Source organism: Belonocnema kinseyi, chromosome 3 (genome assembly GCF_010883055.1).
Source record: "Belonocnema kinseyi isolate 2016_QV_RU_SX_M_011 chromosome 3, B_treatae_v1, whole genome shotgun sequence".
Lineage (NCBI taxonomy): Eukaryota > Metazoa > Arthropoda > Insecta > Hymenoptera > Cynipidae > Belonocnema > Belonocnema kinseyi.
The window spans coordinates 55552185-55563809 of NC_046659.1; the positions used below are offsets into that span (position 1 = coordinate 55552185).

General features: G+C 33.7%; 1 protein-coding gene across 3 annotated transcripts; it reads right to left on the bottom strand.

Moving 5' to 3' along the window:
* Nucleotides 1-3578: 3578 nt before the first annotated feature.
* Nucleotides 3579-4671, bottom strand: LOC117170172. Of its 3 annotated transcripts, XM_033356749.1 has the most exons (4): nt 4561-4671; nt 4237-4306; nt 3963-4137; nt 3579-3865 (listed from the first exon to the last, which is right to left on the bottom strand). In XM_033356749.1, the coding sequence occupies exons 2-4, from the start codon at nt 4248-4250 to the stop codon at nt 3677-3679; spliced, it is 378 nt and encodes a 125-aa protein (XP_033212640.1). In that variant the 5' UTR covers nt 4251-4306; nt 4561-4671; the 3' UTR covers nt 3579-3676. The 3 variants fall into 3 exon arrangements, with proteins under 3 accessions (XP_033212640.1, XP_033212639.1, XP_033212638.1); XM_033356748.1 differs by lacking the exon at nt 4561-4671 and having other exon boundaries at nt 4237-4446; XM_033356747.1 differs by lacking the exon at nt 4561-4671 and having other exon boundaries at nt 3963-4167; nt 4237-4446.
* Between the last annotated feature and the right edge of the window lie 6954 nt (nt 4672-11625).

Consider the following 11625-nt stretch of genomic DNA (forward strand, 5'->3'; position numbering starts at 1 on the left):
GCTAGAGAAGTATGCCAGGACAGGAAAGTATGGCGGCAAATAGTTAATAAAAAGAGTGTCAGTAGAGTGAATGACGCCTGAAACAAAGACCTTGGCTACTAACGGACCCAAGTGGGTAACCTTACATAACGACTTCGTGAGGTTCTTCGCTTGGGGTGATTACTAGAGAGATTGATCAACAACCTGGGTCGGAGCAGTGTTGCGGAACGAACGTGTTATTTACTTAAATAGCACGAGAATTCTGGATCAATCTGAAAAATCTGTATCCCTTCCACACACTACTCCTTTCCCCTACCGAGTGAGTCACGCCTATCCCGAAAAGGAAATGGCTTAATGGTGTAATAATAATAATAATAATAATAATAATAATAATAATAATAATAATAATAATACTATGGGCCAGGAACAGGAGCGTCGGGACAATTTTTTTCATGGGTTAGCTCACAAAGAATATGTTAAAAAAAAGTAATTTAAGATCAAAACTTGATTTTCGGATTCAGGGGTTCTCAAAACTTGGAGATCCACAGAAAAACTGTGGCGTCAAATTTCGAATAATTCTAATACTTTCTCAATTATAAATAATGAGAATTAAAAAAAAATCACCTTAATATTTCGTAAATTTAAAAATGCTTTCATCAAGAAATTATAATTACTAATCCACTGAATTGTCAATAGAACTGAAATATTGTATAATACTTATTCAGTATATAAGTATTGACCTACGAGAATTAAAACAATGAAAAAGGACATTTATTAGTCATAGAAACAACTTGAGGCTTAAAAATTAATTATTGTTATGAGAGACTTTGAACGCCACACTGTAAAAACATAAATTTCACACCAGTTATGCACACTTCAAATTTTAAAGCAAATTTACAAAACATTATTACCTTAGCGAGCCAGGCAAAGTACGGAAAGCTTGGTGGGGTACAAAATTCACCACTTTTTATTATGACTGACTCGGTGAGAAGGGGAATCACCACCACCACCAGATTTTTCTGTCCTGGCACAAATGTTCTTTGAGGATTATTTTGTTACTCTCTTTGCCCATTAAAGTTTTCCCGTATTTTATGCGCATGAATTTCATATCTATCGGGTTAATTTTACTGTTATGCTTTTCTTCATATGTCCATGTCTCGCTAGCGTATAGCCCAGTCTTTACAAACATAGTATTATGTATTGCTATTTTATCTTTATTTAATATATTTTCAGTTCTGATAATGGGCCCTGCTCTGCCGATAACCTCCTGGCACTCGTTTATGTGCCTATGTAACTTCTTATCTATATCTTTTCGCCAGTACACATAAAAAATTATATAGCTGAAAGAACTATATTTTGGTCTTCACTAGCAGAAAGTATAGTTCTTGGACCAACAATACCGCATGGTCCACACAACTATACTAGAATAGGCGTAGCAGCTATAATAATATTCCTAAACGTCTTATTGCTCCATGAAGGATGACAAGCTATAAAAGATGCCTGTTTGACGATGATAAGTTGTTTGTCTTTTTGAATACTAAAAATAGACACTCTAATCTATCAATTCTTTCGAAAGTTATCGACTAAAAATCTACATAACCGCATTTAGACAGGCAAATTACCGAAAAAATGTTTTGCTTTTTCAGAAGTTCTCAAGACATAACATTTGATAAAAACTGGGGGCGGGAGGTCGATTTTTACACAAATAAATTACCTTCTCTGATGAGGATGTACAAAAAAGATTAAAATTAATTGAGGGTCTAGATTGCAGAAATGTCGGTGCGTTAATTTGTTTTCTATCAAATTATTAACAAATAAATTGATGCACAAGCAGTACCGTAATACACAGCCTCAATTATATGAATAATAGGGAAGGAAAATACGATCGTCGAAGATCGTAACTTCGTAAGTACTAATTTTCGGGAGATTCGGTATATTTTTGTAATCTCCAATCATTCAATTTTGTCTCCACCCACTCATCTATCGCAATTGTGAAAAAAATGTCTTGAGCAAACGAGCCTGGCTCGCTTACGTCTCGTTCATTTTTCGGTTCCGTCTTGTTTTCCCATGCCCATACCTCGGTTTGTCTCTTCACTTCCTTCCTTGTCCCGTCTCGTCCTTCTTCGGTCTAACCTCAGTTTTTCCGAGGAACGCAACATATATGCGCTAGTGGAGCGGGCAGCTCGCAGAAGCGTTCTTTTTCCACGCTGTCACGCTAATGCCAATTAGCGTTCTTTAATGAATAGTTAAAGACTAAATAAGATTACATATTATTCTTTTTTGTCTATTACTGATTAATTTTATATCATGCACGACTATGTTTTGATTATTTCAAAGATTTAACTTCGCTGTATCAGTATATCATTTTGTTCTAATGAAACATTGATTTTGCCAATTATAAGAATAGAATACATGAAGTAGAAAGCTACAAATATAGGTATATTTTCAAGTCATTCAGAGATTGAAGAATTTAACACGAATTTAATTTATAATTTTTTAAAGTAGAATATCAAAACTTTGTACCGGCTTATTTCTACCGTCCATAAACAACATATATCTGTCGGGATATTTATAAATCGACGGCCGCTAACAATAAGCTTCTATCTCAGTGATCAAAGCAACAAGGTTCTATCTTAATCAAAGTTCAAAAAGGTACTATCTCGTCGACCAATTTAAAAAGGTTCTATCTAGGCGGCCAATGCAAAAAGGTTCTATCTAGGCGCCCGATGCAAAAAGATTCTATCGCAGCGTTCCGTGCAACAAGGTTCTATCACCTTTTTAACGATCATATATCATTGCACTTATCTAGAGTGTGGAAAGACGATGGAAAAGCGTTTTGTACGTTAATGTTACTTTCGGCGACAATTCAAGCTCTGTCTTCGCTGTAATTATCACAATGCCTGACCGCTCTGGCATACTTCTATTGACAACATTAGTTTTTTTACTTATTTTTAACAGATTATAGATTCGCTGAGGTCGTGAAAGCACAAGAAGCAGTTTTTATACGCCAGCCCGATAGATAAGGATCTTATTTCCATATATGTATTTCAGAGCAGGTTTGATATCGCTAAATAGTGGAATGTTCGATTTAGAGTAGACATTGTTTACAGAGAATTAGTAGAAAAACGAGCTTGTCGCGCGGAGTTACAAAGAGTATCTATGAATCGTTCTTTTCATAAAACATCGTTTTACAGAAATGTAATTATTATGACTTTTGTTTATTTTTTTTCAGCACAATAAATTTTATTACAGTTTGGTAATGTTGAGAAATTTTTTTTTGTGATCTAACCTAATCTTGATTTCTTTTCTTTTTTTTTCTTTGATAAAACTTTTTCAAATTGTCATTCAAAGTGCGAATTCCAGTTCCAACCACTCTAGTTTGGACAATTATGTGACTCAGCACATGAGCGAATGTGCGATTATGGATCTTCATTTAATTCTCTTCTACTGCGTACATTTCGACGTGCCCAAATGACAGGATGCCATCTCGGTAGGACGAAATAAAAAGGTGCCATCTCGGGTGGCGAAACATGGAAACTTAAGAATACTATATAAATTGTATTGGGAACACCAACGCCCTCTGAAGTAGGGAACCTTTTTATTTGGTTCTGCCGAGATGGAACCTTGTCATTTAGACACGTCGATTTCTAAAGAAACATACGAATATTAATACTTTTTTTTTTTGCTTCGCACGTATTTATGTAGTTAGCACGATAACGATGTCACCTTCTTTAGGTTGATTTAAAGATGAAGCTGCATTAGATTCATCTGCGACCCTTTTGCGTGAGGTAGCGTCCACCGGAAATTCATTGTCCAAGATGTTCAAAATCCGTAAATCCGCCTTGATATCTTTCGCCCTTGTGTTTTGCACTAACAGTTGCCATATCTATGTTTAAAATATTCAAAATCAATATACTGAATGGCGCAGTAATCATACATTTTTTTAAATCACTGCTAGATACATCTATTTATCCATGCATTACCTCAATCCAAGTCTCCACAGTCTTTTCCTCGCCAACCGCATTCAGATATACCACTATTTCTGTCCACAACTGTCTCTCTTTTACCGGATCGACAATTTTGCCTTTTGCTAGTTCTTTGTTTCTCTCCATACATGATAAAAGCAATAACGCTTGTGCCTTGGTTAGTTTGAAGGATCTGTAAAAATAATCAACAAAAAAAATCAAACTACGCAAAACGCACTAAAATTATATCGCAGTAATCGATTAATTTGTATTTTTTATTATGAATACTCACGTCTCATCAAACATGGTTTTCTATGCGTACTTAGTGAATCTCGAGTAAACTTTTGCTATGCTGATTGAAACTAAATATTATAGGTTACGAATTAACAGTAGATAAATGCTTGCGCAGAGTATGCTTGCACAAATATTTTGAGCTAAATCGTAGCTGCATATTGAAAATAAAAAGCATAACTAACAAGGTTTATAAAAGTACATTAAGTTAGTAAAGTTCATATAAATATTTAAACACAATGGAATATTTAGTTTTTAAATCGGATTCCTATACACTCGTAAAAACATTCGAATGAAAAAAAATGGAAAATTACTTCGATCTAACCTCGCTGATAATTCGACTGACACTCGTTTTAACCACACTTTGTATTACAATATACTAAACTTGTGAATTCGAGAGTTGAATCTATACGTATTATAACGCGTTCAGATCAAAACAAGAATTAAAAAGATAAACGAAGTCTGAACGACGAGCAGTTAGTATCTAATTTAATATTATTATAATAAAAATCTTTTGTAATCTCAAATTGTGTAACGCATCTTCTTTTTTTTTTAACTCACTGCAATTTTTCAAATAACGCACAGAATTTGCACAGAAAATAGCCCATCGTAGACCTCCAAATTAGAATCGACTTTTCAATGTCGTTATGATACTCTATGTCTCTTACATAATCTGATTTTTCTTAAGAAATTACCGAAGCATTTTTTTAGGCGGAATTTTGATAATCGAAAATTGATTCGAATACATTTTGCAATTTTTTAAATTCTCATCATTTATGATTGAGAAAGTATTAGAATTGTCGGAAATTTGGCATCACACTTTTTCAACGGATCTCCACGTTTCGAGACCCCCTGAATCCGAAAATCAGGTTTTTACGATGGCGTCTGTCTGTCTGTCCGTCCGTCCGTAAACACGATAACTTTCGAAAAAATGAGCGAATCAAATTCATCTTTTGCACACTTTTTTTAGGTCCTAAAATAAAGGACGAGTTCGTGAACCAACCATTTTTGATAAATATTCAAAAAGTGAGCGCATTTTGAATATTTTTGAGAAAACTTTTCAGAATTTGAAAACTCTATGTTCGGATATTTATAGTATTGAAAAGAACAAACAATTTATCCTTATGACTTTTTTCGATAAAAAGAAAATTCTCAGATTTATAGCGTTTTCAAAATTTTTTTAATCAACCGAAAATCAAAATTTGAAGCCGAAAAACGCACGATATGAAAAAAAGTCGGGAAAAGAAAAACATTTCTTTTTGTAAGCCCTACAAGATTATCATAACCAATTTTTGGATTTTCTTAAAAAATCGACAATTCAAATTTTGATTGCACAAAAAATAATGGAAAATAAAAAAGTCCATTTTGTGGACAAACTATGTAGGATACGAAAAAAGATGAATTAACAAAAATGGTTATCCCAAAAAAGATTTAGAATTTCGTTAAGAATCACTTCTTGATAGGAATCCAACAAAAACCTGTTTACAAATGTCTGCCAGAAATCGAGCGCACAGCGCGAGTGTCACGATGAGAATGTGTACCTCAAAGCCTACAGAGCTTTCAGAAACTTAATTTTTGACCGTACTTAATTAAGTAGACAATTCAGAATATGAAGACGCATATATTTACTGCCATTTAAAAGAGATCTTTGTGATAAAGTTTTTCTCAAGCACTCCGAAGGCAAAGAATAAATATCCGAGCGCGAAGCGCGAGGTGTAAATCTGTTCGAGCGCGAGATTCAACCGTCGCGCGTCCTAGTTGCGCTCAAATCGGCTCTTGGTACGTCACGGATTTATTCAGTGCGTGCAATGGACCAATTGTATTAACATTAACGGCGGTCATTACCAGCTTCAACATCTCTCTCTGATAATATTATTTCATTGAATTACATGTGTAAGGTAGGTGTATAAAAAATAAAAACTTACGTAATATAAGAGCTTGCTCGTATTTTTCATAACAAATTCTCATTTGAGTAAATTCATATTTTTCAGATTTACGCTATGGCGACTGATGATGAAAATGGATTTTTCTATGAACTTTTCAAGCCTAGTATCACTCCAGTACAAGCTGACTCCAAACTGCCTGACCAAACTATTGGAGATAAATATCATTTACATGATTTGAATGATGCATCTTTGTGTACGATTGGAGATGCGACTTACATATCAAGTGTTTCACATGACTCATACTCTGATACAGTCTCGAATGTTGATCGCGCTGAAAATTTATTTGAATCTTTTTTGAGCTCAACACGATCTAGTGATAATACGCATGATTAGCATGATTAGTTATTGTTTCGATGAAAGAGAAAATCAAAAAGAAAATTTAACAATACGTAATTTCTCTTCGTTTGTCAATAGAGTCGCGGTGGATAAGATCGAAAAATCGTTCAGTTAAATAAAAAAATATTTACCTGTAGAAATCAGCAGCTCCAAAGAGAAAAGTGACAACAATCAAGCAAACATTCTCGGTGATCGACCCGATAAAAATTCAATTGCGCTGAGCGACAACGAGGGAACTGAACTTGACCAATCTCAATTTGATGAAGTGTATTCAACGAGCGATGACGAACAAACTTCCAAAAATGTTTCTGACCGTGAAACGAGCGACTGTTTTGAAGCATATATAGGCCTGAAAATTGAGATAGAAATGTGAGGAAAAGTACTGTCAACCACAGCCTAGAATACCATCCTGCTAAGACCAATGAAGTAGTACCTGCCCGCTTACTCAAGAGATCTTGTGGTCCCGGATGTCGTTCTGAATGCGACAAAAGAGTAAGCAAGGTACGCAGAAAAGAAATATTCGAGGCCTTCTGGGGTACCCAACAGCAATCAGAAAAATATAATGTTATATCTGAGCATGTGTCCGAAAAAATAAATAGCAAGGAAGGCACGAGAAAATTATTTTCAAGAACGTATACGTTCATTGTTCACAAGGGTGATACCGTCAATGTATGCAAGAGTATGTTTTTAAACACTTTAAGCATCAGCCAAAAACAAATTGACACTGTTTTCAAACAAGAAATAAGTGGAGTGGATGTATTAAAAGACATGCGAGGACATTCAAACATAAATTCGAAGAAAGTACCCACTGAGGCAACAGCTTCCGTGATTAAAAACATAAATATGTTCCCGAGGGTTGACTCATACTACACGAGAAAAGATTCTCAAAGAGAATACCTAGAAGAAACTCTCACGTTAAGCGTAATGTACAGATTGTACGTCGAATGGACTGAGGAGAATAATAATCCTATATCATCAATGCATCATTACTCCGACACCTTCAGTACGAAATTCAATGTCAGTTTTTTTAAGCCAAAGAAGGACCAATGCGATCACAGTGTTAAATATGAAAATGTTATGGCAACGTAAAAGCCTACGTAAAACATCGCTTACGACCTTCATATTGAAAACAAAAAGAAATCGCGAGACGAAAAGGACAGTGACATTTTATTTGCAAAGGGAAACAAAAAAGAACGTATAATTTTACAGTTGATATTATTCGGCACAAAGCATACTACTACGTTTGGAGTGAAGATGACGCGAAGAAAGGTTCGAATGAAGTAGGAAGTAGTATTTTAAATTTCTTCGAGAAAATTGCATCTGAGGATATCGATACGTTCTTATTGTACTCTGACAACTGCAGTGGACAAAATCGAAACAAAAATGTATTTGTAATGTATACGAATGCTTCCAGTAAGTATAGCATAGACATCAGACACACATTTCTGGAAGTAGGACACACACAGAATGAGGGTGATTCTGTACACGCTCAAATAAAGAGAAACGCAAAATATATTGCATGAGCGAGTGGTGTGACATTATAAAATCAGCCAAACTTAACGGTGCTAAATATGAAGTAATCAACGTAATATACGATTTCTAAATTTAAAATTGTAAGAACCTTCAAAACTCAGCCAAACCAGATCCAGTTTAAAAAGTCTTTCGGAGGAGACTTTATAACGTTAGCTACTAGAAAATAAAGACAACATGCAAATGTATCAAAATATAATCTTTCCAAAGCCTAAAATTCAGTTCAAGGTCTTCCAAATCCTAAAATCAAAGACTTACTAAGCCTGTGCAAAAACAATATAATACCGTCTGCATGAAACTAGTATTATAAGTCATTTACTGTGAAACCGACCAAAGAAAAATAAAATGAATATTCTGGTGATGAAGGCGAAGACTATTTATGAGTTTGTGTAGATAATCAAATACAGTTGTTGTTATCACATGTGTAAAATTAATTTTTGTATTGTTCCATCTGCGCTGCATCTATACATTTATATAAATTCTTAAAAATAAACCAGAACTCGAAATAAATATACTGCTTGCACGTGTATTCATTTAAAAATTGATGTATGCAAGTAGAAATGTGCGAGTGCTGTCGGACATACATAAATAACAGCGTACAAAACGCTTTTCCATCGTCTTTCTCACACTCTAGATTAGTGCACTGATATGTGATCGTTACAAAGGTGACGTGATAACCGTAGGCGAATTTATTACAAGTGCAATCTGGCATTTTGTTTTGGTTACGATGCTCTTGTAAATTATTGTATATTTATTATAGCCTCCTATGTAAATTAATTCGGCTCCATGTGCTCGACTTCTATAAATTTTCCAGTTAAATTATGCAGATATATTTTTTATAAGGGCCTTAAATCATAAATTACTCGAAAGTTGTATTTCAATTAAAAGGTCATTATTCCGACGGCTCGGATAGAACCTTGTTGCTTTGATCGCTGAAATAGAACCTTATTGTTAGCAGCCATCGAAATATGAATGTGCGTGCCCACTTAAATCACTTGGGACTACTATATATTTTAAAAATGGAATGAAATTTGAATGTATGATAAGTATATATTAATCAGTGATAAGAATCATAAACTCATATCATCATCGCACAGTCGATTTTTTAATTCACGCTTGCGACATTCATGTATCTTTATTATCTGTGTATTAATGTATATAAAAATTTGTATAATTCAGAAACACATTAGAACTTACAATTTTCTTTTTGGGTCTCTTAAATTGTTCATATCTTAAGGTTGGGCTTAGTCGGAATAAAATTTAAACCATTTTTAATCGCAGAGTTTTAGAAAAATCGCGAATCTTGTTTTTGTTTATTAATCTGAATAGTATGCGCAATTTTTTTAATTTTGCACATTTTTTATTTCAGCTCTTATGGGAAAAATTTTGTTTATAGAGTTCCCAAAATAAAGAGAAATATAGAAGCTCTAAAAATTATGAATATTTTTCATTAGCATATAAAAACTTTTTTATGTTTCGAATCTACTTCCAACAAAATTGAAAAGATCAGATCCTTCATAATAAAGAATTAATGTAAAAAATTCAGCAACTCGTCATTTTTAACAATCTGATCTCAATTTTCTTGGAAGTACATTTTCAACGTACGAAAGTTTTTCTATGCTTAAAAAAATGATTTACAGAGCTCCTAGACTTTTTTATTTTCAGGTATATAGATTTTAAATACATGGAAAGATTCGAAGAAATTCACAAAGAGATCAAAATATTTAAAGGATTGTATTAGCATTTCAAATATTTTAAACGATTGCAAAATCGTTTACATGATTTTAAGAAATTTCAAATATTCCACTGATTTCAAATAAATTCTAAAAACTTCAGGAATATTATTGCACGAATATTTCAAAGAATTCATAAACATTTCAAGCTAATCCAAAAAATTGCCAATTCTTTCAAAGATTTCAAAGATTTTTCACATTTTTTTAAAGATTCCGAAAGATTTCACACAAATGTGAAGGACTTACATAGATTTTACATACTTTAAAATATTTCATACCATTTAAAGGAATAGACAATAATTTTGAAGAATTTCATTTGTTAAAATTAGTATAACAGATTTCATAAATATTTGACAAATATTTTAAAGAATTCATAAAGTTTTTAAAATATTTCTAAACATTTCTCAAAGATTTAAAAATAATTTTTTTTTAACACAAGGAAGCATTCACAGACACGTTCGTGATGCACACGCTGCTTCGGTGAGTCAAACTAACGGACGACTTCATCCCAACGCCGCGCCGCCGAGCTTAGCCAAGTCTGATTTATCCTCGAGAGTCTCGATTCCGAGAAATTTTGGAAATCTGAGCAATCTCAGTAATCTCAAAGAAATCTTAGCACTCTCTATACGAATCAGGTTGAGACTGCCAAATTCATAGTTTTAAGATTTCCAGATTAGTGAGTAGCCCCTCGATCCAATTCCAGGAAACGTTATTGTTTGCGTATTATTTATTATTTAAAGTATACTTCCAACTACAAACTTGATGCGAGATATGTATTCCGTATGTATAAAATCGTTTCCAGAATAAAAATCTAATTCGTCATAAGGTGGTTAGAGTTCGAAAAGAGGTAAATTACGTCAGGAACGCCACGAACTTACCGGTAGGTTATTGATAAGTTCTTAAGCGATTTGTTTTTCGACAATTTATGATAATTTAAGTTTTTCACCGAAATAAATGTAAACTTTTCAACTCAAATGATTTCCAACGCGCCTATGTTGATTTTTAGTAACTTAGGGAATATTTTTCAATTCTTAACTAGCTATTAGGTAGCTACTTTATTCACTTGAATAACAAGTTAAATTATGAAAACTCCATACAATTGTGATTGGATTCACATAACCTTATTTTAATATATAATTCACAGTAATGAGGTAACAATATATTTGTTACATAACTACACTATCAGCGGAAATCATGTACAGTCTACACTCTACACGACTGTTTTTAAGATGTTGTTAACATTTCTTAATGTTTTAATATATATCCGTATAGCATTGAAAGCAAAAATGACGGCAAAATCAGTATCACGCATTAAAATAAGGTAAACATGAATTCCGTCTCATACAGCACACTTCTCGCAACGGCCGAACGCTAAGCGCTCATTGTTTCGGGGAAGTAACGGTGGTAAAACAAGGCCAGTATTAAATGCGATAATGCCAATAATAAGAAATGCCCTCTTCTCAGAACGGCTGAACGCTAAGCGCTCAATATTCTGACTAAGCTGCAACGTGCACAATTCGAAGGCAGCAACGATGCTTGAATAAGTTCAGTATCAATTGCGATAATGCCGATCGTATGAATTGCCTACTTCTCGCAATGTTTGAACGCAAAGCGCTCTATATTTGAAAAAAAACTGCAATACTCACTGTTCCAGGGCAAAAAGGCTTATTAAATAAGGCCAGTATCAAGGTCGATTGTTTGAATCATAAATATCGCCGACTTCTCACAATCTTATAAAGCAAAGCTCTCAATTTTCCGAATTAACTGCAGCACTCACTGTTTTCGGGCAGCATGGGTTCTAAAATAAGGTTTCAATCATTTGAAATTGACTCAAACATATATATA

What these genes read in the sequence shown, in the direction of transcription:
- LOC117170172 (XM_033356747.1), bottom strand. An exon ending in CTGTGGAGACTTGGATTGAG is followed by an intron (nt 3,866 to 3,962) that starts GTAATGCATGGA and finishes TTTTAAACATAG; the next exon opens with ATATGGCAACTGTTAGTGCA.